This window comes from Manis javanica, chromosome 2 (genome assembly GCF_040802235.1).
Source record: "Manis javanica isolate MJ-LG chromosome 2, MJ_LKY, whole genome shotgun sequence".
Classification (NCBI taxonomy): Eukaryota; Metazoa; Chordata; class Mammalia; order Pholidota; family Manidae; genus Manis; species Manis javanica.
Window position 1 is genome coordinate 3,221,729 of NC_133157.1, and position 27,991 is coordinate 3,249,719.

The following is a 27,991-nucleotide window of genomic DNA, read 5'->3' on the forward strand; positions in this document are numbered from 1 at the left end:
AATTTCCCCTTAGCTGAGGGGAATGAGGAACTTGCCTGGTTTCTTATAATAAGGAAACTTTTCAGGGTCAACTAGCTTGAACAGCTCTGGGAAACTGGGCAGCTGCCCTTGCTTGGGGAAGATCAGCGGGCAGGGCAGCAGGCTGGGCACCTGGAGCCTGTCTGTCTGGTGAGTCCTCGCCCTCGCGGTCCTGTGGTGTGGCTCTGAGAAAGCTGCTCGCCCTGCCCCCCTCAGCCCACCTGTAAGTCGGGAATGGACTCCAGGCAGGGCCCTTTGTCCCCTCTGTGCTCAGTGTTCTTGTTTCTTGAAGAGGGGTGAAGTAACAGGGTCTCCCCACTAGGATACAGATCCTCATGGAGAACTTAAGGGCCCGTGAAGCAAACATCCATATACGCTTGTTTGCCAGGCATAGTTACAGCTCATTTTAACTCCTGAGTATCTGCAGAGACAGAGGCCACTGACTGCCTCCTGGGGCGCGCCTCTCGGGTGGAAGCACCTTACTGCAGCAAGTTCGCCCTGTTACCCGCGCAAATCTGCCTCACTTTAACTGCAGCCACTGGTCCTAGCTGTGCGCTTTGGGAAGAGGTCAGCTCCCTCCCCCCTTGGATGCCCAGAAAGATCCCCAGGCAGCTCCTGTCCCAAACATGCCAGCCCAAAGCCGAGCAGGCACTTCCCTTCTCTCACTGGCTCCGTGGTTTGTAACCAAGAGAACGGAGACAAGTCACCATAAAAGTGAGCGCTCACTACGTGCTCACTGTGCGCGAGGCCTCTAGACGTCGTTCAGTTTCATTCTCAGACCAACCTTATAACAGCGCTTTGACCCGTTTTGAAGACGAGAACCAGAGCCCGTCACCTAAGGGACTTGCCCCCAGGTCGCACTGTTGATAAGCACCAGCAGCTTCGGCCTGACTCCAAATCCCAGCGCTGTGGAAACAGGAAGCGCCAGGAAAGCAGGTGAGGAGCAGCGCGAACCCCTCAGGGCGTGGGGCGGGGGTGGGGGGGGGCGCCCCGGGAAGGGCGGAGGCCGCTCAGCATCGCCCGCCCGGAGCCGACCAGCCGTCAGCACCAGGGACAGCGCCCGGCCGCTCCCCGCAGCCCCCGACGGCGACGCGCGCGGGGCCGCAGGCACGCTCCCCGCTCGGCTCGGGCGCGCGCCCTCCCGCCAGCGCGCGCCCCGCGCCCGGGACTGGGCTGGCGTCGCGCGCGTGCAGCTCGCAGGGAGCCTGCCCGGGCGTCCGGAGCCGCTGCCGCGGTCGCAGCTGGCGAGGGGCTCCCGCTCGGGCACGCAGCCGGCTCCCGCGGGCCTCCGGGGTCTCCCAGCCTCCGCCTCGCCCGCCGGGCCCCAGCAGGAGCCGCCGCCGTGGCCTGGGCAGGAGCGGCGGCCACTAGCTGCGCCCTGCCCGGGACGGACCCCGGGCCGCCCCGTCACGTGCGCCCAAGTCCTCGGTCGGCCGGGGCAGCGCCGTTCCCATGGTGCCAGGTAAGGGCCGATCGGGCGCGAGGGTCGCCGGGCGCGGGGCAGACGCCAGGGCGGGGAAGCCGAGGCTCAGCGCCCACCGGCGGGAGCCCCCGCTGCAGCCCGCCCCGGCCGCCTTCCACCGGGCCCCTGCTCCTGCCGGCGGCCCCGTCCCATCTCCGGCCGCCCTCAAAGCGAGCCCTGCGGAGGAGGCTGTGGACGCAGACCCAGCGGAGCGGGGCAGGAGACGGTTGAGGCAGAGGTGGGCACCCATTGTGTCAAGGGACGCATGGTCTCTTGTGGCCAGGGCATGAGGGAACCTGGGGAGGGAAAGTTTCCGAGAGGGGCCTGGCCTCCGTCCTCTCTGCTGCCAGGAGCTGAGACCTTTCATTTACTGACACTTCCCTTCCGCCGGACACCGTGCTGGGCGCTGGACCTGCATAGTCGCCCATTCGATTCACCCAATACCATGAGAAAGGGGCATTGACCCTATTTGGCATCAGATGAGGAAACTGAGGCTCAGGGAAGTTTGGTCACTTGTCCAAGGTCACACAGCCAGCCAGTGGTAGAGCTGGCCCCAAACACATCCTCTAACACTGTCCCCAGCCTCACACCGACCTTTGTCCTCATACTAACCTCACAGACCTAAATGCACCAGACTGGCATTTAGGTTTTCCCAGCCAGGAATGAAAAGACTGCAAATATCAAAATCGAGGAGTGATTTCCCAGCCATGCTCCAGTCTCTGCCATCACTCCACTCAGCGCCCTGCACACCCAAGGCCAGGAACCGAGTGGGCACAGGGCTCCTGCCAGTGTGTTTCTTGGCAGCTCCCTGTGGCTGTAAGACAACCTCTCGAGGGTCAAGTCCACTGACCCTTCTGGAGAACAGGGGGCATCTTGGAGGCCTGAGCCAGCATGTCCCCGTTTCACGTTCCCCAGGAAGCTGGAGCCCAGGAGAGCCAGAGGGAACATCCCACCAGCATTGCCCTCCACCCCAGTGACAGGCCAGGCTCTTGGGGGGCTTCCAGGTGCAATGAGAATTTCCAACCCCCAGAAAGTTCAGGCTTGCTGGGACAGAACATGTGTCCACCTCCCCACCTTCCCCTCTGCTGATGGCACTGAGGATGGAGCCCGGGTGACCGGAGCTCTTCCTACCTGAGCAGGTGGGTGCAGGGACCTCCCAGGCTGGGGCAGGGGTGACTTTACTCCTCTGTGCCTGACCACAAGCTTTCTGGAGACCTTTGTGCTGGGCACTTGTGACAGATCTGTCTGGCCCCTGAGGCTGGGGCGCAAGCCGCGTGGGGCTGTGTCCATCCTCTCATTTGGTGTTGGATTGCTGAGCACCTGCATGACAGGATGAAATAGACCAGGTGGTACTTGGGCCCTGGGTCCTGCTGACTTCTGGGCTCCCCATCAGCCAAGTCTCTGGCAGGGCTGACTGGTCTGGATTTACTTGGAAAGTTTAGAAATAGCCTCTTTGAAGGGTTTGGGGTCTGGGAAGGACCATCAGGCTCACCCAGCCTCAGCGCCCCCAGCATGGGTGGAGATGGGGTGGGCCGCTCTGCGGAGCTTCGCTAGCCTGTCTGGAGCAGGCTGTCACTCTCGGCTCAGGAAGCTGGCAGACTGTCATAGCTTCTCCACCCTTGCCTCTCCAGGGGGGAGGGGAGGGCCCCCATTACAGAGCCCCCCCAGCCTCCAAGTCTGGAACCCCAAGACACACATTGCTTATGCTGGCACAGGTGTCCCACATGAATCGGGGCACTTGCAGGAAAAAATGGGACCAGCCTTGGGGAACCAAGACTTACCTGCCCAGCTCTGTCCACTTTTGTGGGTGACCTTGGACAAGTCACTTTCCCTTTCTAGACCTCAGTCCCCCTTTTGTGACTTGATGGGTGGACCATGTTGTGTCCCCGGTGGGCCACTGCAGTTCTTTCATCTCAGTCCAGATGGAGCAGGTAAGGCTGGGATGGGTAAGCGGTTGGAGGAGTGCCAAGGGGATTTGAAACCTTGGGGCTGACCTGAGCCCAAGCCCCCAGTCCCACCAACTGTACCCTCCACTCAAGGGACCACCCCTGTCCTGCACATTTTGGGGCCAGCTCTAAATTGCTGACTCCTGGTGCTGGTTCTGGGTGAGCCACACGGCTCTGCAGGCCGGAGGCTGCAGGGCAGGGACCCACCCTCGCTTAGGGGCCTCTGGTCTCCAGCCACCCGGGCCTGCTCTACAGAGATGGCAGTGAGCTCCAGCAGAGTAATCACAGTGCTCCAGAGGGGCCAGCAAGCAGGCAGAGCTGCAGGAGAGATTTACTGCGTCTCAGTAAATCACATCAGACTCTAAACTCTCTGGGCAGGAGGTAAGGCCAAGTGTGAACAGGGCCTTCATCCTGCCCGCTGCACAGCCCTTGGCCCGCCAGTTCTCCAAAGTGGCAAGTCTGCATCTACATGTTGGTTGAAAGGCAGCTTGTCTGGTGGACAGAGTGGATTCTAGGCTACCTTGGGCAAATCACCAAGTCTCCTTATGGGCAAAAATGGGGTGCCTGCACCCAGCAGGCAACTGAGAAACCCAGCCGGCCTGTGGCGTTGGGCACTGTTGTCTGCTCCTGAGGCGGCTCCGCTGGGGCCATGGCAGCTGGGGGCATCTCAGCCGGCTTGCAGCTCTTCTGGACGCTGGTTTTCCTTGTGGTCTGCGTCCCTTTGGATTTGCCCGAGGGAATCTGACAAGCCCGACAAGCCGACACCTTGGGCGTTTGCCAGCTCCTCCCCTCCTTCCGCTGCTCAGTGGAGGCTCTGGGGAGGGCAGGCTTGCTTCTCTTTTCAAAGCTCTTTGTTCCCTTTGGAATTTGGTCCCCTCCCTAACGGGCTCGAGCTCCGCAGGGCTTGGGCCCAGGCGGGATGCCTGAGGACTGAGGGTGGAGGGTGCTGCGGGGGGACCCAAGGGGACCTGACCAGCTTGTCCTGGGGGAGGGTGGACTGCGCCAAGAGCCTAGAACTCAGACCAGGCTTGCATTCCAAGCCCTGCATTGCTGCTTCCTGGCAGTGGGACCCTGGGCCTTGTGCTCTTGGGCTGTGTAATGGGGACTGTGGCCCCTTTTCCCCTGGGGACCTGGGAGGACTAAACAGGCAATCCTGGTGAGAGCCCTGGGGCCTTAGAGGTGGGGGGGCAGTGGGGATCACATCGGGCAAGGCTTGTAAGCCCTGCTTCTCAGGTGGGCTTTCTCCCTAGGTCCACAGGGACCGCAGGCAGTATGTATGACCAGGGGAGGGACACGACCAGATTGGCTTTTACAGAACACCCTGGGGCTGGTGCAAGTGGGGAGGGTAACTTGGAGAGGGTGAGGCTGGAGGCAGGGAGGCCCGGGAGGAGGCTGCTACATCCAGCCAGAAGGGACACAATGGAGGCCTGGGCTGGAAGAGTGAGATGTGTGTGTTGGGGTGATGGCAGACAGCCCGGGACTGAACTGACACTGCTCTGCACGGACCCCAGCAGGTCCCCCCACCCTGCTGGGGACAGCATGGCACTCAGGATAGGCAGAGATTAAGCAGTGAAGGGGCAGCCCTGGGGGCCTGGAGGAGGACTTCCTGCTCTGGCAACAGCATAGTGTCGGAATCGCTGGTCACACTTGGCCTGGAGTTCCTGCCTGTCCTCTGGATACACTGCCAGCCCCCCTCGGGGGTTTCCATGGGAGTGGGCTCTGACCTGGCCAGATCAGTCGCCTGCAGCCCTGTGCTCAGCTTTCTCAGGTGGCAGAGGTGGGAGAAATCTGGGCCATTTGGGAGGCCCAGGTGGAGGCCAGTCAAGGGCCGGGGCTGGGGCCCCAAAAAAGGCCAGGCTCCTGGGGCTGCAGTGTCATCCACCATATTCACTGGCTACTAAGGACAGGTTGGCAGTGTGGCCGAGTGGATGAGAACACAGCCTGTGGGGCTGACTACATCCATGCTTATGTCCCAGCTGTGTGTCCCTAGTGAAGTTACTTGGTCTCTCTGGGGCTCAGGCTCTTCATTCATAAAATGACAATAATAACCTCCACCACATAGGATGTGTCGCCTTATATCTAAGCCAGCTGACTGGACCGGGGAGTCCCTGCACTCCTGGGCCCCAGCATAAACTTCTTTTCCAGGCTAGCTCCACCCCAGGACAGCCCTGCGGGTGCCCACTTCCAGGCTTAGCTGCAGGTGGCCTTCAGGCCACACACCCTGCACTGGGGGACCATCCCGGCTCCCTCACTGCCCCCTGCATCTCGGTTCTCCCCCACCTGTCCGGCCCTGGGCCCCTCTCCTGTCACTGTGCTCGTGTCCTGCCAGTTGACCTACTGTGTGAGTGTAGATTTGGAACAGCCTACTCCAGGTGTGGTCCCCAGACCTGCAGGGAATGCAGATTCCCAGGCACCCCCAGGCCTGCTTTAACAAGCTCCCCAGGTAATTCTTGTGCTCAGTGAAGTTTAAGACACACTGTTCTAGAAAAAAATACCTTCTATTGAAACAGAAAAGTGGCTCTACCTGCAGAAAGCTGTCATGGGTGCCCATCTCCCTCATGCTACTTATATTTCTAATTAATATATATTAAATGTTAATATACAGCAAGTGGATTTTTAAATAAAAGAAATGCATGCTTGCTGTAAAAGAAAAGCCGAGGGATCCACACGTTTGTTTATCACAAAGTGAAAGCCCAGGCTTGCCAGGCTGCAGCCACCCACTGGAGCCCGGTGCTGTTGGGCACCTGCATGTCGGCCACACTGGCATCGCCAAGGGTCCTTTCATCAGCAGAGGCTGATCATCTGTCCATGTCAGCACCCCATTCTCTCATTTACTTGCTGTACCTGGCTGACTGGGGTTGTGGGGGAGGTCCTAGCATGCTGGCTTCTGGCAAAAGCCCCTCTTGCAGGCCAGCTTCACCCATGATGAGTGTCATAAGCCGGCATGTAGGTCATACCAGCTTTGTGTTGTGGAGGTTTGCAGATTTGTTCAATGGCGTGATCCCATGGGGAAGGCTCTCCTGGGGGTGCAATGGGAGACGTGCACTTGTGACTAGATGAGACGGCAAGGCAAGGGCCATTCTTGGTGGGCTGTAACGTGGATCCAAGGTGGCAGGCATCCCAAATTGGGGGAAGATACCCCATGGGCCAGAGCAGTCAGGGAAGGCTTCCTGGAGGTGGACTTTGAGCTAAGCCCTGAAGGACACATATTGGGTGGAGTGGAGCAGGTTCCAGGCTGTGGGCACCATCTGCAGACTTTGGCTGATAATCAGTGACCCACTGGAGATGCCCCGACCTTCCCAGCTCTCTGCTTGCTGTGCGGATGGGAGAGCCAGCTGGCCACTTCCTGGGGGTCTCGTTGTCTTGGAGCCTCAAACAGTGTTGCAACTGAGGTTGGCTTCCCCTCACGTCACGCACCTCCCATCCTCCAGTCTCTACTGGGCTGGAAAAGGCTTCCTCGGGCCCTGCTGCTGCAGACAAGTGGGGGCCCCATGGCCCCACCCCCACCCCAGGGCCCTGCCTCCACTACCAGCACCCGGAGGGTTTACTATTTCTGCCTGACGTGTCCCCCTAGCGTCAGCTCCGATTATTCCTCCAGGAGTGGTAGGAGGCCGGCAGGCCAGGCCGCAGCGTGAGCAGAGGTAGGCTCGTCCCGGGCTTGCCCAGGGGCGGCAGGCGGAGGCAGCCTGGGAGCAGCGCCACTGCCTCCTTCGCTTGCCTGTGGCCTCGCCTCCCAGTGTTGGCGATGTCGTGTTTACTCCCCACTCCCCAAATGTTTCCACTTGGCCTCGGTAAACGCTCTCACTTGGTACATTTGGGAACTTGCCTAAGGTGAAATAAAGATGCTCATTTTTTCCGGTTCAAAGGCACACACCCAGTCCAGACACCCTTTCTCTGCAGGGGCATCTGCGCCCGTCGGGAGTCCAGCAGACCTGACTGGCTTGGGAAGGACCCACATTTAGAGCCAGAAACCACATGCCTTTTCCCGTCAATCTGCCCTCAGAATATTGCCAACCCAGCAACGGCTTTAAGAGGGCTGCTTCGGGATGTGGTGATGGAATTCTGGTTCGAAGGGGGACAGTGACAAAAGTCTAACATTTCACCAGGAAAACAGCAGCTTCTTGTAACACCGTCAACTTGCAAGCTTCTGGTATTTACCTGTGTTTGGAGTGTGTTTGGTTCAAACACTCATTATGCAAGAGGCTCCTGGCTGGGTGTGAACCATTTACAAAATTAACAAGATAGTCGACTTTAATTTTACCTTCATGGAACTTCCCACACGAGAGTTCCCTCTAATTACTAAACAGATTTCCATTTCAGAAAAGAAGTTTTGTTTTACGGTGTGGTTCTGGAATAATCACTTTTGTGGTTGATTTATATGCCTCCTCCCCAGGGGCCTCCCACCTGCCGCCCTCTCTGCCTGGAACACCTCTCCCAGCCACTGTGGGTCCCTGCGTCCACGGCATTCGTTGGGGAAGCCTCCCTGACCCATGCCACTCCCCGGGAGGTCCGCCCTGTGATGTGCTCTCGGTCCTGATTAGCACCTGGCTCTGGGGCTCCTCCCCACGGGCCACCTGCAGCATGGGATGGGGGGCCCCCTGAGGAGGGCACCTGTTGATTTTGTCCATTGTTGAGCCCAGCACCTGGCGCACGGGAAGGAGCATTTGGTAGATGTTTGTCAGATGGCTGGAAGTTTTTGTGCTGTTCTGAGGCCCAATGTCATCTGCCAGGGGGTGCAGTAGCCTCTGCACAGCCTCTCTCTGGACTGAGACACCCCACATTTTAAGCCACAAATGGCACCTGTTTTCCCATCAAGGTCTCCCCTCCCAACACCCGGAAACTCCTCAGGGAGTAAGGGCTCGAGTGCTCCGGGAAAGGGCAGCAGGCCAGCCTCGTGGCATGCGGCCAGTCAGCAGGCAGTAGGGGGTCAGCAGGGGCTGTTGCAGGCAGTGCCTGCCTTCCAGCTGCAGGGGCCTCGTCACGGGAGGTAGTGCTGGGCTGTGGGTCTCACTCGGTCAGGCCCCACTCCTGGCCAGCCCTCGGGGGTTAACGCTGCTGTTCTTCACTGACAGCACCCACCAGTGTTTAAAAAATCGTTTACTCTACAAGACGGGCCCTTTCAACAACACACCTACACTCACTCAAAAATGGCTGAGCCCAGTTCTCTTTTCAAAGGAAAATTGATTAAAACAAGTTGTATCGGGCGGGGTCCTTGCTGAAGCCTGGGCCGCCACTGATTACTCAGGGCAGCCAAGTTGCCCTAACAAGTTTATGACAGCCTCGCCGAATCAGCTGCAGTGGCAGCGCCCACAGCTGAGCCCTGCAGAGAGTGCCGAGGTGTGGGAGGAGGGCCCAGGGCCGCTCGGGGAGGGGGGCAGAGCCCCGGGAACTATGAGTGAAGATGAAGAGGTGCAGGTGAGAATGGGGGTGCCGCTGGGTGGCAGGCTGACCCCAGCCCTTGAGGCCTCTGCCCCCAGGAGGGCATACACGCAGGCGGGTGGGGGCCTCCTCAGGGCTCCTTGTGGTCTGCACTTGGGAGAGAACTTGGGGTGACCCAGAAAGGAGCAACAACCCTGGAACTGGGCCAGGAGCCAGAGGTGGGACTACCTCCCTCCCCTCCCTCGGGAGACTTGGAGCTCGAGATCCACCAACTCGGGTTGACCATCTTGGATGGTGATTCTAAGAGGAGAAAAAGCTTCTGGGGGTCCATGATTCCCCCACTTAGACTGGCCTGTCCTGCACGAGCTCATGAGGACTGTAGCAGTCGCCCACACCTCACCCCGCCCCCAGTACCGACCCCACCCCAAACCCCAGGGCAGAGGCTGGGCAGGCTTACATGAGCTGCACAGGTCTCAGACAAAGGCAGGGCTGGGCTTCCCTGACAGGGGCCCGGGTGGGTATTGAGCTAAGGGGCAGTGCCCAAATGGGGTGGTAGCAGCTGCTGGACACTCCGGCCAAGTTGCTTGACTTACCTTCGCCCCTGCTTGTCTGCTCTTCATTCACCATCAGCAGCACACACACATACACGCATCTCAGGGCGTCTCGGGGCCGCTCACTGTACTCCGGGTAGCCCGGGGTGGTGACACAGGAGTCCTGGCAGTTGGAGAAGGTAGGCAGCGGCCCAGGTTTTCATCTCACCTGCCTCTGCTTCCTGGGGTCCCAGCCCCTGGTCTCAGTACACCCTGTGAATGAGGATAAGCGCCCCAGTGCTCCCCACAATCAGGGCTGCTCTCCAGGGAGATGCTGTGCCTGAAAACTCCGCTTCGACTGAAGGCTGAAGAGACAGTGCGGTTCTAATTAGCTAGTGACATCAGTCCTGGGGAAGAGTGGGGACCGGCCACCGACATTTCCCCCTGCCCCCTCCCTCCAGTCCCGCAGCCAGGTGCCTGTCCCAGGGCTGAAATTGTCCAAGGGCCCTAATCTGTTGGGGTGCTGACGGCTGCCTCCTCACCTCGGCGCACGCAGCTGACAGCTGTAGCCATGGAAACTGCCTGTGACCTTGTGAACAGCTAAAAAACATACATGTCGTGGTTTGTTGTTTTTCAAAACCTTACGATGATTTCTCTTTTGCTTTCACACTCTTATGGGGATCAGTGCGGCGAATTCAAGGCCCAGGGTGTCACGTAGAATGTGCTTCCCACCTGCAACCCTGTGGTCACTCCAAGCAGCTGGGGTCCCCCGTGGGGAGAGCCACTGAATGGCTGCCATGTCAACCACCTGGACCTGCCCCAAGACAAGCCGGAGTCCACCCAGTCCTCCATGGGGGCCACGAGACTCCTCATCCCACTGCTCAGGTTGGGCCACTGGGGACCCAAACCCAGTGAGCAAATAAGAACCCTCCAGAAACAGGTCCAAACAGGCCAGGAGCCAGGCTGGGGACCCTGCCCTCCAGGACTCTATAGTCAGGAAAAAGAGGCAATGCCAGAGCTACTCTTTATTTCACCTTAATTTCAGAAATGTTCTTTGCTGGATAGAAAAGTCCAGTTGACGTTTTCCTTTCCGTGCTTTGAAGATGCATGTCGCATTCCCGTTCCCGACACACAGGCTGCCATCATGCTTATCTTTGTTTCTCCCTGTGGCGTGGCCTTATCTGCTCGGGGGATCTTCTCTTTGCTGCTGGCTTTAAACGATTCTGTTATAACGTTCCTTGGTGTTTTTCTCGTGTTCCTTGTGTTTGTGGTTCATTGCGTGTTTTGAATCTGGGGGTCTAGTTTTCATCCAGTTTGGAAATTTCTGAGCCAGTATGTCTCCTCTTCATGTTTCTGCATCCCCCTTCCCTTGGGGGTCCCCGTTCCACGCGCATCAGGCCCCTCTAGGTTTCCCCTAGCCCACTGCAGCTCTCTGCTCCTTCACACTCTGTCTCTGCTCTCGCTGTCCATTTTGGATAGTTTTTATTGGTGGCTTTAAGCCCGCTTTTTCTTCGGCAGTATCGAATTCGATGCCATTCATCCCATCCAGTGTTTTTTTTTTTATCTTAGACACTGTAGCCTTTTTAACCTATAGAAATTTGATCTGGTTCTTTTTAACATCGTCTGTGTTTCTGTTCAATGTGCCCAATTTTTCCTCTAGTGTTTTGAACACGTGGGCAACGTTATACTAACTATTTGATGTCTCCTAATTCTATCATCTGCGCCAGTTCTGGGTAAGTTTCAATTGACTGATTTTTCTCTTCACTGTGGATTGTATTTTTCTCACTGTGGATTGTATTTTTCTGCTTCTTTGAATGCCAGGTAATTTTTCACTGGATGCCAGACATTGTGAATTTTGCCTCGCTGAGGGCTAGAACCCTACACTCCCTTGTGAGCCCTGTTCTGGGATGTTGCTTTTGGGAAACAGTCTGATCCTTTCGGTTCTAGCTTTGTGTGCTTTGTTAGGCAGGAGCCAGCAGCGTTTAGCCAAAGCCCTGAGTACTCTGCCCCGTGCTCCGTGAGCTGTGAAGTTCTCCTCGGTCACAGGTGGGAGCAGGGACCATTCCTGGGCCTGCATGAGCTCCCAGTGTTGTTCCTTAGAATCCCCTCAAATGATTCTTTCTCTAATCCCAGGTAGAGCCAGTGCATCCAAAATGTGAGGACAGCTGGTCTAGGTAGGGAGCATTTCAGGGAGGGACACCACGCTGCAGCAGGAAGGGAGGCGAGCGGGCATGATGGACCTGCTGGGCAGCTGGGTCTCTGCTGGCCTGCCCCATGCCGTTTTCTTCTGCTTTATCGCTCCGGCTTCTGGAGCCCACCTGCTCTGCCTGCCACTGGGCCTTTGCAAGTGCTGGTTCCCCTTGGGATGCTCTTTGCCATTGTCACCTAATTGTCCTTCACGTCTCAGTATCCACATCACTTTTTCAGGGCCACCTCTCCTCACTGGCATTCCCCGTGAATACCCTGCATGTTCCCTCCTTCTGCCCATCTGTGTCCCCTCACAAGACTGAAAATGATGCAAAGAGAGGGACCCAGAGCAGGAACCAAGATGCAGCAGGAGTTCAGTGAATGTCTCTTCTCGAGTTGTTGATAAATTATAAATGGCAAGTGCATAGTGTGGACAGTGAGTGAAACTAGATCCCCAAAGAGGGAGCTGTGTGCAGGGATGGGCGTCAGGGAAGGCTTGCTCAAGGAGCATGTCAACGGATAGCAAGGGATTTCAATAAGCAGAGCTGGAAGGGAGTTAAAGGTCCATGGAAGAGTGCCAACGAAGGCCCAGAGGCCAGCCAATGCAAAGTTTGTGATTGAGAGGCCTGGGGAACAAACCTCTCAGCCAGACCCATTTAAGGAGCATTGCAGGGATAGCAAATGGAAGGCTAGAAAAGCTCGGAGAGCCCAGAACACCAGATGGTTGGGGCCCAGACCAGGAGAACCATGCTCAGAGCTGTGTTCCAGAGGGGGCTGCTTGGACACACTGCTGGGGTGCCCTGCAAAGAACCCTGATTCCACGTGCTGACATGAAAAGGAAAATAGACTGTAGCACAGTCTGCTGGAGTGACCTTATTTTGTTACAAAATAATCAAAATAACACCTGTTAGTATACTTGCAGAAATGCCCCTACCCAAGAGCCCTGTTTGGCCTCCCAGTCCTCTCCGTAGAGGCTCTCGCTGAGCACCCTGGGCTGGGTGGGCAGAGCTGAGGTGGGCCGTGTCCCAGAGCTCACAGCCCGAGAGAAGGCGGGTCAGGCACTTCCAAGTGGAAGTGCACAGGAGAGGAGGTCGGTGGGGCCTCCGTTGCACCCACCAGCTTCTCTAGCCTGCAGGCAGCGTTTAAGGCCCTAGGCCAGGGTGCTGCTCCCAGAGGGCCAGGGGGAGGCGGCACAGTGCTGGGCACACTGCTGGTACTCATGGAAAGGAGGAGGGGGCTGGAGACAGGCATTAACATCCCACTTAAAGATGAGGGGACTGCGGCCCATGGTCACCCTGACGCTAAGGAGGACAGCCTGGGCTCACATCTACGTCTTTCTGACTCCCAGGGGGGCCTGGGCCAGGAGGAGGAGATGGCACCCACAGGCGTGAACCCTGGTCGCCTGCAGAAGGAGTCATCGGAGCCAGGCCTCCGGGTGGCAGGAACCCATCAGGGCTGTGCTGAGGGCTCATGGGAGGACGTGCATAATAAACCAGGGAGGCCCAGATGGGTTCACTGAGGGGGGCCTGGGCTGGGGGTGGTAAAAGGTGCCATGGAAGCCAGTTCTGGGCTCCAGGGCTCGTCGGGAAGCCAACCAGCAGGCTTTGCCTGAAACTAGCTGTGGGGGGGGACACGGAGCCGAGTCGGGGTCTGGCCTGGGCTGTAGAGCCAGGGCAGTGCTGAGATGGGGATGCCGGCCCCTGCCAGCTCTGCTGGGGCATGCTGCCTCCCTGCTGTTTTCTTGTCTGCAAAATGGGGACAGGCACACCGGGATCGGGGAGCCCTCGGAGGGTGGAGCCTGCGTCAGGGCCCAGCACCGCCTGGGCTGGATGAGGCCCCGCAGGGGGGCTCTGCTTCTCCCGCAGCACTGCCCGGAGCACCCTGTGTCCGTGGGCGTCTGTGTTCCCAGCTCAGCAGGAGCCACCGCGAAGAGTCCTGGTGCCCCGGGCCCACCCCTGAGAGGCTCGCTTACTCGGCCTGGGGTGGGGCTAGGCCTGGGGGATTTAACTGCTGCCCGGGTGTAGCCTGCTGCTCACCTGGGACCTTGCAAAAGCACAGGTTGCTGGCCCATTCCCCAAATTTCTGACTCAGTGGGTCCGGGTGGGACCTGAACCCTGCCTTTCACCAAGTTCCCAGGTGATGCTGAAGCTCACGAGTGAAGAAGTCTGAGGTCTGGAAGTGATTGTCTGCAAGGCTGCAAGGTGAGGATGGCGGCTGCAGCGGGCAGTGGCAGCCCCCTGGGGCCAGAGAGGGAGGTATTGGTGCTGCCGTTCAGCCGGGCTCTTGGTGGCGGGGTGCACTGCCGCCTGCCCCCGTCACCGAAGCCCCGTCTCTCCTCCAGAGCCTGCACTGGCCGCACTCACCCTCTGCCCTGCGTTGCTTCTCACGCATCACCACTCCGTCCCCCGGAGTGTGGGACAGTGGCCCCGTCTCCCCATCCACTCCCAGGTCCCAGCACAGTAACCGGCTCCCAGGCATTGGCCGGGTACTTGTCTGATCACTGAAAGCCAGAGGTGGCTGGCATTTTTGAAAACTCCCCCTGGCCCCCAGCCCCACCCCTTCCTTCCTCTGACTGGCCATGTGCCTGTGGGCAAGTGACATCATCTCTGTGAGCTCAGCTTTCCTCATCTGTAAAACGCGGTTAGTAAGGATGCAAGGGGTTGCAAGGATGGTGAGGCGGCTTAAGGCAGGGGATGCCCCCAGTCTCCCCACAACTCTGGGAACACAGGTGTGCTCACCATCCCGCTCTGACAGATGAGTAAACCGAGGCTCCCTGGGGACAGTGGGGCTTGCCCGGTGTCACATGGTCATCACGCGATTTGGTCAGAGTCTTCCTGCCCCCACCTCCAGCCCTCTTGCAGGAGTCATTTCACAGCTGGTCTTCCTCCCATAATTCCCTCTGGGCTCCCTCCCTGCAAGTGCTCAGCTCCCAGGGGCTCTGCCTTGGCCCGTGACTCAGTCCACAGGCAGGTACGGGGCTCCCACCATTTGCCAGGGCCTGTGTGTCAGCGTGAGGCCGGCGGTGTGGCCCTCATGGAGCTGACAGCCCGCAGGGGGGCCTCGTGAGAAGGTGGATGGAGGGGCAGCTGCAGCATGGGTGCGGCGGAGGGGCACGGCTCCCCGCAGAGGGCCGGGCCTGAGCACAGCTGAGGCCAGGGGGAGCTAGTCACCCAAGAGGATGTGGGCACGGCTCCCAGGGCATCCCCCTCCCCGGACATGGGCCCTGAGACCCACATGTGCAGCCACAGCACGGTCCCCATCCCAGAGCTGAGGTGGGGTGCCAGGGCTGGACCCAAGGAGTGTGGGCTTTATTCAAGGGCAGCTGGGAGCCAGTACTGGTCCAGACTTGCTCTGTGGCCCATCATCTGGGACAGTGGTTGTCGAAGCTTGGCCACTGGCCCGGCAGCATCCACGCTCCCTGGGAGCATTCTGAGCCCACCTGGGCCTCTGAGCAGTAACTTCTGGGGGGAGCCCAGCAGTCCAGAGTCCCCAGGGGATGCTAATGCAGCCCTGGTGACAGTCTCTGATTTGACGGGGACCCCTGAGGGGCTGGCACTGGTTGGGGAGCTGGCCTGCTCAGGCTCTGGAGGGAGGTGGGCTGTAACGGGGCAGGAGGCAGGCTGCTGTGTGGGGCCCCTTTGCAGCAGTCTCACCCCACCCAGGCACACATGCCTGAGGCCCAGTAGGGAGGCTGTCCCACTAGGGACTGGGCTCACCCTGAGAGCCTCCTCTCTGGTTCCAGACAGCTCTGCTGCTGAGGGGCCCGGAGCCCAGCCCTGCCCTGAACGTGTCCCGCTGAGTGTCCCTGCTGAGTGACCCTGGGCCCAGCTGCTCTGCTCAGCCAGGCTCAGAAGCCGCCAGGGTTTTAGTGAATATCATTAGGGTTCCTAGAGCCAGAGGCGCTGAGCCCCGGTGACAGGCCACGGCCTGGAATCGGATCCTGGCTGTGTGGCCTCCTACAGGCTGCCCTCTCTGTGCCTCAGTTTCCTTTTCTTTGCCTGAAGATGCTCGTAGCACCTGGGCTGAGGGAGGTACAGAGGGTAGAGCACATGGCTCAGTGCAGGACATAGTATGTGTTTAATAAATGGAAGTTCCCATTGTTCCAGCAAATCCTGGCCCCGTGCTCCCTCCGGCACGCCTTCCAAGCCCTGAACTGGGACCAGGAGCTGCTCAGTTCTTGGAAGAGGAAGATGAAAAGAAAAAAATTAAGTCAAGCAGCAGAAAGCATTTTGCAAACCCAACTCTGCCCATTGTTATTTCGAAGAAAGATAAATCCAGTACCCTCTGCACCGGCTCACCCCGGGTGTCAAGGCCTGCTCTCCCTCCCTCACTTCCTGACACACTGCCTGTGCATGGGTACACCACACAGAAGGTTCTTGAAGGGTGCATCTCATCTGCCTTTCTGCTGCCTGGGACCCCCACACTGGCCTGAGGGTGTTGGGGGGCAGGTGCCAGAGGTGGGGACCCCAGGGGCAAGACCCATCCCTTCCCTTCCTGCTCAGGGCTGCTCCATGCCAGCTTGCCCAGTGGACCCAACCTGATTCAAGCCCACTGTGTTTTGGGGCCCCTCCTACCACCAGGCTCAGCAGGGACCACAGAGACAGGCGACCAGGCTTTTGTCCCCCTGGGGCTTGCATTCTGCAGGAGAGGAAGGGGAGTGCACCCCTGAGACACCCCACTATAGGCAAGCTGGGGGGATGGGAGGTGGGAGAGACCAAGTTCACCCCCGCCCCTCACCCTAACCACAGGACCCTGGGCGCAGCACTCTGGTGCTGTCTCCTTGGCTGCAAAATGGGTGATGGTAGGCCTGCTCAGATTCTCCGTGGGATTACAGATGGGGGCTCAGAGGCCGCGCTCAGGGCAGGGTGGAGTTCAAAGATGGCAACAGCACTAAGGAGCCACCCCGGGTGTCAAGGGGAGGCCATGACCTGTCCAGACTTAGGCCTGGGAACCCTGGTGGGGCAGCAGGGACAGGAGGCACCGCAGGAGGGCCAGGTCAGGTCTCGGCTACTCCTGTGCTGAACAGTGGGCTCCTTTCTGTGTCACAATCACCAGAGACTCTGGGCAGAGAGAGGGGTGGGAACCATGAGCGTCGTCACCGATGAGCAAGCTTATTTCAGACGGCAAGGAGGTCACCCAGGAGAGGCCCGGGGCTGCTGGAACCCCAGGGCCAGACACTGCTGAGCTCAACCTCCAGGCTTGGTGTCCTGCCTTCCTTACACCCACCCCCCCCCACCACCACTCTGGAGTCCAGGGAGGCAGTTCAGGGTCACTGGCAGGCATCCAGGGTGACACTGAAAAAGGCTCCTTCTCTCGGCGACCCTGCCACCCACTGCACAGAGAGGGGTAGCGTCTCAGCCTTCTGCAGCACTGAACCTAGCCCCCACAGAGCCAGGAGGTGCCACCTCATTTGGCCAATGCCGCAGTGTACCCGAGTGTCCTCACCTGTGGATAAGTAAGACGGTGCAGGGGTGGGGACCCCAGGCGTGAGGGCGGCCCTGACAACTCGGCCTTAAATTTGGATCAGGTTCCCAGGGCCATAAACAGTGAGGTAGCTTGCCTCATGAAAGGGCCCCGCAGGCCGGGCCTCCCATTGGCATGACCGGAGCCCTACCAGGCACTGCTTGCTGCCCCGGAGTACCTGGGGCCCCAGGGAGCTCCAGCCCAGCCTCTTGATGGGAGCCGGGAAGGCTTCCTCCTGCCACTGCCTGCCTCCTCGAAGGCTCCTGAGGTTGGTGACAGTGACTGCCAGGGGACCATGCCAGGGGACAGGAAGGCCACCCAATTGGGAGTGCCCACTTTCCCCAGGCAGTGGGCAAGTTAAGCGCAGGTAACGCAAACCCGCTTCAGTTTTCTGCCTGTGGCCCAGGGCCTCACACCACCCAGGCCCTTGATCCCGCCTCGAGTTCTCTCTTCCCAGTCCATGGACCCCTTCCTTGGCCTCCCACATCCACAGTGTGCCAGGCAGGGGCAGGGGCACAAAAACAGGGTGTCCATCCAGTGAAGTGTTCTGCCTGCTCAGTGGATTCGTTCTCCAGCCTCAGTTTACCCCTAGAATATGTGAGTGGGGTAATGTCACAGACATATGTCAGAGCCCTTGCTTCCCACAAGGCCTGGGGAATGTGGGTGTGACTTTGGGGGTAGCTGCCATCCCCCTAGGGGGAAAGCCGGGCAGTAAGGCGAGGCCGACATCCCACAGGGTGGCCGCTGTGGCTCTTGTTAACCCTGACCTCCTCCATCTGAGGCCGGAGAAAAAGAGGCGGCCTCCCTCCGCGCCCCACTCTCCCGCCCTGCCTGGGTCCACCTTAGAAATGCAGGTTCATGCTTCAAGAGCTGCAGGACCGCTGTGTCATTCATCACAGTTGCGCTGAGCCCCTGCTGGGCATCCTGCCCTGTTCCCAGCGTCCAGCCCAGCCAAGAACGACAGCTGAGCCCCTGCTCTCGCAGCACAGACCCCTCGGGGCTCTTCAGTGGGGGTCTGGGAGAACTTACTAGAACACCGGGGAAGGCCAGCAAAATGGCACAGCCTTCGTGCTCTTCCTGGTGGTCCCTTGAGGCAGTCCAGGCCACAGAGTGGGCCAGACCCGGGGGGTCCACAGTGTTCCCTGAACGCTGGCTCCCCAGCACCCCCCCTCCTGGCAGCACCAAGCCCCCTGCTGAGGGCCTTCCCTGGCCTCTGAGGCGGAGGTGGGCAAAGGGACGGACGGCTCACCGGGCCCCGTGCACCTGGTCGGCCTGCCTTTTGGAGTTGCCGAGCGCTCCAGGGGCTGAGCTGATCCGGGCTGAGGATAGAGTGGGGTGGGGGCCGGGTGGGAAGGAAGGGGGAGACTCTCCAGGTGCTGCTGGGACCTGCCGGTCCAGGCCCCCAGGCCCCCTCGGCTGCCTCTCCACCCGGCCAGGCTCTGGATAATATCTAAGACCAGCCGCAGTGCTGCCGAGCACTTCCCCATCTATTTATTACCAAACGCAGGAATCTGGGAGCCCGCGGAGCGTGAAATTAGGAACAAATGTGGAGGAGGTCTAGACAGGAACTCCGCAGCCGCGCTCGCTCGCGGTGCGCGGGGCCCTTGGGCGTCCAGGTACAGAAGCACTTTGTAAGCAGACAAGTGTGTTTGTGGAAGAAAAGGCGTGCTGGCTCTCCGTCAGCCCTTGACGAGACACCGGGGTGGGAGAGGCCTGCAGAGAGGCAGCAGACCCAGGTCCTAAGGCTGGCTCGGCCCTGGGACCCCCAGGGCCAGCCCTCCGCCCCTCCAGCCTTGGTTTCCGTGTTTGGGAATGAGCAGCACCCTCGTCACATGGTCGCAAGGTCTGCTTGGTCAGCAAGCAGATCCCAGGCTGGCGTCTGCGTGTTTACCAGGCGTCCCCGTGTTCTGGAGCCTGGTGTGCTAGGAAGTCACTGGACTAGATGAGCAGGGGCCTGGCCAGTGTGGAGGATGCAGGGCTTGGCTTTTCCTTGGCTCCTAAGGGAGCACTGGGCATCTCAGGAGGACCCGGTGGGCACAGGCCTCCACTAAGCATTGTCGTGTGCCCTGCACCACGTGAGGCACTGGGGCTGGGGGCCCGGGGCACACAAGAAATAGGCTGCAGAGACTCGGCCCTTGCAGTCTTCAAGGCAAGGAGAGGTGGGGTGGAACGGGAGGAACAGAGGAAACGAGACGTCTCAAACGAAGTGTGGGACATGTGGTCCAGATGGCAGCCATGTGGGGGCCTCTGCCAGGGGACGTCGTTCTGGGGAGGGGGCTCTGTTGGGGGGAGGCAGGTGGAGGGCCGGCGTCTGGCTCTGCTGCCAGGTGTTTCCTGCTCCCCGGCCCCTGGCACCACCCCATTTGGTGTTCGTGCCGCAGGAGACAACTGCAGCTCATAAAGCGGCTGGCTCCCCCGCCGGCCTGCCCTCCAGGAGACGTGGGGCTGTGAGTGGGGAACTGCGGGCCCCCTCCACAGACTCTAGGGGTGGGGGTGGCGTGCACAGAAGGGCCCCATCTCGCAGCCTGTCTCTGTAAAAACCAGGGGTGGGGACAGGGAAGCAAAGCCGTTTATAAAGCTTTAAAACCGTTTATGGTCCCAGGGGGAAGATTAACAATTCAGCACAATCCTCGCCAGATTGTCTTGGCTGGCAGTGCGGGAGGCTTCAGGGAGAGCTGGAGGAGGCAGGCTGTGCAGCCTCCACCAGGCTGTTGCTGGGCCTGCCGTACGGCTCCGCTTCCCAGCCTTTGCCTGCGCTGTCCCTCCACCCAGGGCCCAGCCCTTCCTCTCCCCGGCCAGCCAGTCCATCCTTCCAGGACAGCTCAGAAGCCTCCTTCTCCAGGAAGCCCCATGTAGTCCACCCGAGCCCCAAAGCCCTTGGTTGTGTCTTGGGTATGCAGCTGTTCCCAGGACCCAGGGGACAGTGGGGTCGGCCCAGTTTCTTCTGAGCTCCCAGGCAAGCATGCTTCCAAGTGTGTGCAACCCCCATTGGCACTTTTTTACATTTGTGGTCCTTGAAGTTTGTCATGCATTTCTGTAATCCGGGCCCCTGGCTGGCAGGGCTGGTTTGATACAAACCTAGATCCTTCATACCAGAGCTGGCAGGGAGTGGTTGTCTAAACCCTGACAAGCCCGTATTACAGATAAGGAAACTGAAGCCCACAGAGACACCTCTGACCCAGGGTTATGAGCGAGTTTATGGCAGGACCTTCCCCAGCAGTCCCCCATCTTGGGCAGGATGGGGGCCCCTCAGGCTCATCACTTCCATGTCCAGCTTGGCAGAATGCCCTGGGCACAGGTCTGAAAGGCGACAGTTCAGTGAAGACAGCAAGCTGTGGGAGTTGGGCATCTGGCTGAGAACTCACTGTGTAAAGTCATGGATGAGTCACCCTCCACCCCCACTCCACCCTCTGCACTGGCCTCAGCCTCCCTGTCCAAGCACTGGCATCTCAAGGTTAGAGAAATCTGGGAAGTCTTCCTGGAGGAGGAGGCATGTTCTAGCCCTGATGACAGGGTGGGCCCTGAAGGGGCAGAGGGGAGGGTATCCTGCAGGTAGGGCACAGCAAGGCAAAGAGGTGGCAGGAGGGTGGGGCCGAGGAAGGCCATGTTGCTCTTATAAGCTGTTTGAAGTTGACGTGGACAGATGTCAGGCTGGGGCGTGAGCAGAGCTGCCAGTGGCATGCATGTCTGCTGGCTGGGGCTGGCGCCTTTTGCGGGTGTTGCTGCCCCTCGGCATGTGTGTATCTGTAGAGCAAGGCTGAGACGCTCCAGCTGGATGGGGCCGGGTGTCGGAGCTGTGGCTGCTGACAGCCCAGGGCGCCTGGCCTGCACCGGCACCCTTCCCGTCACGCTAGCAGGCTGCCTGCTGCTGAAGGGGCCCCAAGAGCCGGGGGAACAAGGCGCCGTGTGTGTCTCAGGCCTGAGGGAGAGCTCTGGCCAGCACCGCCAATCCGCAGCACCCTCGGGACCTGACGGAGGGTTTAGATCAAAGAGGGTCACAAATATTAACAGCGATCAGCACAGCATGACTGCTGTCTGGCAGCACCCTTGATGTTCTCTCCATTTTACAGAGGGGGGAACTGAGGCAGAGAGGGGCAGGCAATTGAAGCCCAGCTTACGACTAACTGAGGCAGAAGCAGGCTGGCTCTGGGGGTCCAGCTGGGATACAGGGGACTGGCGGGTGCTAAACTTCCTGGTGGAGTTTAACACCCACACGACCTCCCTTGACTTCTCCGAGCCTAATGAGCTCCCTCTCTGAGGAAGTGGGACTGCATTTCTCTTTTTGGGCTGCAAAGAGCAGGCAGCAGAGCAGACCCCAGGCAGCGCCCCGCCGGGGTGCTGTGGGAGGACAACGCAGGTACAGGAAGTCACTCTGCAGATCCAGGGCGGGAACTGGACCCCGTGCGGCAGGGCCACAGCCTGGTTTTCCCCGGCTGCCTTGTCCCTCCCTCCCACAGACAGGCTCCTCTGGCTCTGCGTGCACATAGCTGGACATGCCTTCCAGGCTGCTTTCTGTGCACCCTGTCTCTAAACTTTACAGTCAAGTGGCCAGCAGGGACTGGCCAGTGTCCAGGTCCCAATTCCATTTCCTGGGAGAAAGAAGAGCATCAGCTCAGCCTGTGGTACACATGCACCCTGACCTCAGCAAGCTGTCACCAGAGGGGGTGGCAGCAGGGGTACGAATGTGGCTTTGGTGGCAGGTCAGCCAGCACCTTTGGCAGAGCTGGTGGGACAGCTAGCCTCGACCGCCCCAGGGGCTAAGGTGGGTTGGAGCTGCCTGGCAGGGCGCCCAAGAATGTGGGGGTCCCCGGGCTCCTGCTCTGTGTGGCCTGCGTTGTGTCTTCCCGACGCAGGCCCTGTCGGTCAGCTGTCTGGGTCTGCCTGTCTGCGCCTCTGTCTGAACTTGGAGCTGTCTGTGAGTTTGTGTCTTACTGCCTCGTTGCTCTGCGTCCGCCCAGATCTGCCTTTCTGCCCTCTGTCTGGGGCTGGGCTGCTGTCCCAGCCTTGCCTCTGATACATAGCATTGCCTGGGCAAGACTGCCCATGTCAGTACACATACATGTCCCCCTCCCAGGCCGCCTGACCCTCCCCAGTCTGGCTGGAGCATCTCCCGGGAATCCACTGTGCCTGCAACTCTGCCACATACCTTCCCAGCACCCCTGCCCCAGTGCAGGGGCGTAGCCCCTCACTTCCAACTCACAGACTGCCCGGATCCTGAGTCTCTGAACACAAATCCTGTCTGTCAGTTATTCACAAACATTCCTGGAAGAGGAAAATTTGGCCTAAATTCCAGCAAGTCTTTGGCAGTGTCTATCAAAACTTAAGAAATGTGCGTACCACAAAGCTCATTGCTGCGCATTCCTGCAACTGTAAAAACTGGGGAGTAACACAGATGCCCACCCACAGGGCCTGCTGAGTAAGCTGGGCTCCCCGACACCATGGAGCACCATGCAGCTGTGAAAAGGAGTGAGGCACCTGCTGTCCCTAGCTCTGAGGGATCCCTGCGGATGTTGGGTGCATCCAGGGAATATGTGGTACACTCAGGAATAGGCTGCAAGGGGGAAACAGGGCAGGTGCCAAAGGTGCACGGAGGATGCCAGGTCTGTTTAAAGGGGGGAAGGAAATACGTATCTGCTAGATTTTTAGAAAGATGCGAGGGAAGGAAAAACCGAAAACCCAAGTAAAATTGTTCCCTCTGGGGTGGAGTGGGTGGGGGAGAGAGTGGAAGCAATCCCCTCTGGATGTGCCTTGTTTTATGCTTTTGACTTTGGAAACGAATATTTTCTACAATTGAAAAGCAGAAAAAGTTAAATCAAAAACTTTTTAAAGGTAAGAACTAATTGGAATAAGTGAACCTAAGTATCAAGTTGGTATAGAAATCATACTAAAAATTATTCCATGTGACTTTGAAAGAGTCACTTGAAGGGATGAGAACTGAGGGAATATGAACAAAAAGAACAACAAATATCAAATTCCACTCAATAGACTTTTTAGTAAAAACATTGGTAATGTTACTTAAATTATTATGTATAATGGAAAAAAGCAAATAAAGAATAAAATGTTATTAAAAACAAGATTTTCACTGTGAATGTCATCTAGACATTCAGATTTTAACAAGGAAACCCCCGTAATCTCTAATTTTAAGTGGAAATAACAGTATAAGCTCAGATCTTATTTTTCTCTTCCTAAAATAATTTCCAAAAAAAATATTCCCCAGCTCTGGGCACTGGGAAAAGTCTAGAACCAATGGGCACCCAGTGGCAGTTAGCGCCCAAGTGCCCAGACTATGTTCTCTACACAAACTACCCACTAAGAGACCCAGGGTGTCCCAGGTCTGGGGCAAGATCCGGGATATCTTGTACCTTAAAGCGAAATGCCATCAGGGATTAGTGGGGGTCCCATCAAAATGACAGGAAAGCTGACTTGATGGGGGCTCCGATCCCACATTCCCAGCAGGATCATTTGAACATCAGAAGGAATGATGAACACATCAAATGTATAAAAGTCAGTGAGGTCACAGTGCCACTACAAAACAGTCACCGTGCCACTCGAGGAAGCCAGACAGCTCTAGTACATGGAAAATTCTGTAAGATAAATGGCCCAGTCTCTTCTATAAACAACATGGGGTGTGGAGAGAGAACAGGACCGTCCCTGAGTCAGAAGAGCCAGACACAATGGGATCCTGATTTGAACAAACCAACTGTAAAAAAACACTTTGGAGATGAGTGGGGAAAGCTAAACATAGAGTGGGCATTTTTTAAAAAGTTCTCATCTGTCAGATGCACTGAAGTATTTATGAGTAAACAGATATGCTCTGGGATCTCTAATGCATATACTCAATTGCCCCCCACATGCTATCCCCCTGCAAGATAAAATGAGGCACGGGAAACTGCATTGGGTGGTGGGCCCACAGCCACCAGTTTGTGAGGGATGGTTCCTAGCCATCCGGGAACTTTGCAAGCCAGTTCTTAGACCTCGGTGACTTGAACCGGGCCATAATGAGAATATTTACGCCAGGGAATCAGCAAATGCCACAAGTCGGGGTTCTTATATTCTGAGAACTAGTTTATCAGCACCAGCTGGACAGATGGAAAAACTAACAAGATCGCAGCTGGTGATGGCGAGGTTCATAGTCGCTACTTCTGTTTGACATATTCTATAAGAAGGGGTTTACAAAGGGCATGTCCTTAGGCCTAGAAATCCCACTTCTGAGAATTTATCCTGGAAACGTAATTGAAGTAGGCCCTGTAGCTCAAGTGGCTCCAATTACTTAGCCACAGAAACACTGAAACATCCGCTTAAGATATTTTTTAATGTAAACAACTTAAATATCAAAAAGGAGTTGGGTTTCACTTTTGAAAGATGAAGTTCTGGAGATGGTTGCACAATAGTGTGTGACTGTGCTTAACACTACCTAGCTGTGCACTTAAAATTGGCTAAGACAGCAACGTGTATGCTATGTGTATTTTATCTCAATGAAAATTTTTAAAGAAAAGGGATCGGTGATATTATACAATGGAATATGGCTAAAAGTTATGTTGCAGAATAAAATTGAATGATCTGGAAAAATGAAGATGATTTTGGTAGGTGAAAAAGCAGGTCATAAAACCATACGTTCAGCTTGATGGCATTTCAGGAGGTTTTAAAACGCAGGAGCTTGTAGAGCCCAGCTGGACCTGCTGAGCCAAGTGCCGAAATACATGCTGGCGGAATCGCCACAGAACCCCATGGGCCCAGGTGGGGGGTGTTACTGGCATCACCCTCCACAGACACGGAAGCGGGCTGGAAGGGGGCGAGGCAGGATGGGCCTGGGTCTCCTCCTGCCACACCCCGGGGCCCGGCACTGCCTCCTGTGTGCACGTGCTGGGTGCTTTATTTTCCCTTGTGACTTGCTGTCTCCACTTTCTAAACTAGAACAGTTTGCTTGGCAATGAGGAGGCGCTGAGGTGGTAAGGCTGGTGGCGTGTGTTGCAGGCCGTTGATGGAGAAGGGGGCGGATGACAGCCGGGACCGTGGTCATCACCGGGGGCATCTTGGCGACTGTGATTCTGCTCTGTATCATTGCTGTTCTGTGCTACTGCCGGCTCCAGGTACACCCAGGGATGGGGCGGGGGGCAGGGCAGGAGCCCCCATGAGGGCTGGGGCCCAGCAAGCGGGGAAGAGTCGGGTCTCCGTGACGGTGCAAAGCTGGCAGCCCCGGCCCAGGCTCCACCTGTAGGGTTGCCTGATGACAGCTCCATGGCTTGCCCACCCAGGGCTTGCAGGTACCCGGCAAGGTACAGCCACTGAGGCTCAGAGAGGGCAGGGCACTGAGCAAATGGCACACAGCTGCCAATCCAGAGAGTAAGGGTGAACACTTGGGCCATGCTGCTCCATCACCTGATACTGTCCCCCGCGACCCACACTCCTGGGCTATCTGAGGTCCCATGTCTTCCTGAGTGGGAGGACGCCGTATGTATATGCAGAGCAAGGCTGCACAGTCCAGATCGGGGCCAGACTGCTTGGGCTTGTACCCCAGCTCTGCCACTTCCAGGTTGCCAGACTTCCCTGTGCCTCAGTTTCCCCACCTGAAAAATGGAGGTGACCATTGCACCTGCCTCGGGACACTGTAAGCACCAAATGAGCAAGTCCCTCCTTGCAGAACATCTAACAGGGTGCCTGGAGGAGCAGGCGCCGTGAGGGGTGGCCAGAACGGGCTGCCTGAGCCACACTGCACCCCGAGCCCAGCCGACCCCTCCCTGAGCCCGTGGCGGGGGTGGGAGCCGGCGGTCACCAGCCCTCTGCCCGCAGTACTACTGCTGCAAGAAGGACGAGTCGGAGGAGGCCGAGGAGGAGCCCGACTTCGCCGTGCGCTCCCACCTGCCACCGCTGCTCTCCAGCCGCAGCCTGGCGCTAACCGACGGGCCGGCCCTCTACCCCGCCGCCTCCACCTCCTTCAGCCAGAAGTCCCCGCAGGCCCGCACCCTCTGCCGCAGCTGCTCCCACTACGAGCCCCCGACCTTCTTCCTGCAGGAGCCCGAGGACAGGGGTGTACACAACGGCGGGGAGCGCATCGCCTACAAGAGCATCAGCCAGGAGGACGTGGGGCTGCCGCCCGGGGGCTTCGAGGGCCTGCAGGCGCTCAACCCCAGCCGCCTGTCCGCCATGCGGGAGGCCTTCTCCCGGAGCCGCAGCATCAGCACCGACGTCTGAGCTGCCCGCTCCGGCTCTGACAAGTCCCGGGACCGTGCTGGGATCTCAGGGACACAGCAGCCTGGCCCCAGGCCTGCACCTGGGCTAAGCCTGGCCTTCCTCCAGTCGATCCCGGTCATCTCGAGGCTCCGTCGGGGAGCTCTGGGCCTCGCTGCAAGGATAAGGCCCAGGGAACCAAGCGTGGCCACGGGGGGTGGGAGGACCCGGCCTGGGGCTAGAAGGCCTGCACAGCGCAGGCACAGGTGAACCGGGCGTCCTGATGGCAGACAGCCTCTCGAGGCCGGGCTCTGGTTAGGGAAGGGGTAGTGGAAAGCAGCCTCCACCTCAGCCCCAGCCAGTTGGGCATCTCGGGAGCAGGGCTGACGACATCACTCCCCGCCTACCAGCCTGTTCAAGGAAGGGGCAGTGGCCGCGATGCTGGGGACCCTGCAGCACAAGCCTTCCCTGATGGTGGTGTTCTGTCCCTTTCCTCCCAGCTTGCACACACACCTCTGGCTTCAAGGCCCATTCGGCTGAGACACTGGTTGGGCTGGCCCCCCTGCAGGTCTCCACAGAAGGGGGAGTTTCACGGGTGGCCAGGCCCTTGGGATGTGCAGCCCTGACTGGCTTTTTCGTATAAGAGGGAAGCGCAGAGGAGGGGAGCAGCCATGTGCTGACCACCTGCCTCAGGAGTGTCCACGCTAAGTGCACAGCCCACTCTTCAGGCCTGACAGGTTAGGGCCTCCTGCCCCTGGGCCCCAGCCTCCGGGAGCCCCCCTAGCTCTGGTCCCTAGAGAAGGCAAACCTAAGCTCTCCCCCCTGCCCCACATTTCTCAGGAGGACCTGGAAGCAAGCAAGGCCCCCGGCCACCCCTCCCCTGCTCCAGCTCCATGTGACAACCCCAGCTGAGCCCAATCTCCTCCAGGCGCCCAGTGGGGGGGGTTTCCCTGGGAACCCAGTCTCCAACCCCTTCTCTCCAGCTGGGGAATTGATGCTCAATAGCCACTGCAGAGAAATGCCCCAAACCGAGGAGCACCAGCCATGAGAATTCAGCTCCTACACCCAGTCAGAGGCATGATTTCCTGCCTGCAGGCCCCAGGGCCCCAGCTCTCCCTGGGCCCCCTCTGCCCTGGGCCAGTGGCGGAGCGGCCCCAGGTAGGGTAGCCCCTCTCTGCCCAGGACATCGGACCAAGCTCCCCCAGCTAAGCCAGCTTCCTTGCAAACAAACCACTGCAGGGCCCTGAGCCACCCAGCCTGAGCACCCGCTTCTGGCCGAAAGCACCAATGAGTTGAGCGGCGTGGACGTGAGCAGAGTCAGTGAAGACTATTTTTATCATCTCAGCTCTTTTCTCCTCCCTTTCTCCCCGTCTCAGTTTGGACCTGCTCGTGGAATTCACACCGGCTTCCCGAAGCCCCCGCCTCCCCTTCCTTTGTGGAACCCTGAGTCTGTTTCTGATGCATCATCTTGGGGGGTGGGCTGGGGAGGGGGGTGGGGGTCAAGGGCTGGGAGGTGGCACTTCCTGTGGCTATTCTGTCCCAGTTCCCTATTTCCCCTTCTGATCCCTACCCACTGTATAGATTGATACCAGTTTGAAATGAAACATGCACTCATCCACGTGTGTTCACTCTGCAGCACTGTGGGGTCTGGGGGGCGCTCCAGGGCCGCCCTGCTGCTGGCTTCGGTGGGCCCAGAGTTCCCGGCCAGCCCAGACCCCTCTCTGGAACCTCGGGAGGGGCCGCGTCCAGCGCAGGGTCAGGCACGGAGGGCTAGCCACAGCCAGCCACGTGTGTTTCCGGGCTCCCAGGCCTGAACTCGGAGCTCCGGGAGCCCTGAC

General features: G+C 58.6%; 1 protein-coding gene across 2 annotated transcripts; it reads left to right on the forward strand.

Moving 5' to 3' along the window:
* The first annotated feature begins 816 nt into the window (after positions 1–816).
* FAM163B (family with sequence similarity 163 member B) lies at positions 817–27,650 on the forward strand. Of its 2 annotated transcripts, none has more exons than XM_073222031.1 (3): positions 817–954; positions 24,960–25,075; positions 25,776–27,650. In XM_073222031.1, exons 2-3 carry the CDS (start codon positions 24,983–24,985, stop codon positions 26,175–26,177), a joined length of 495 nt encoding a protein of 164 aa, XP_073078132.1. In that variant the 5' UTR covers positions 817–954; positions 24,960–24,982; the 3' UTR covers positions 26,178–27,650. The 2 variants fall into 2 exon arrangements, with proteins under 2 accessions (XP_073078132.1, XP_036863672.1); XM_037007777.2 differs by lacking the exon at positions 817–954 and adding an exon at positions 1,173–1,480.
* The last annotated feature ends 341 nt before the right edge of the window (positions 27,651–27,991 follow it).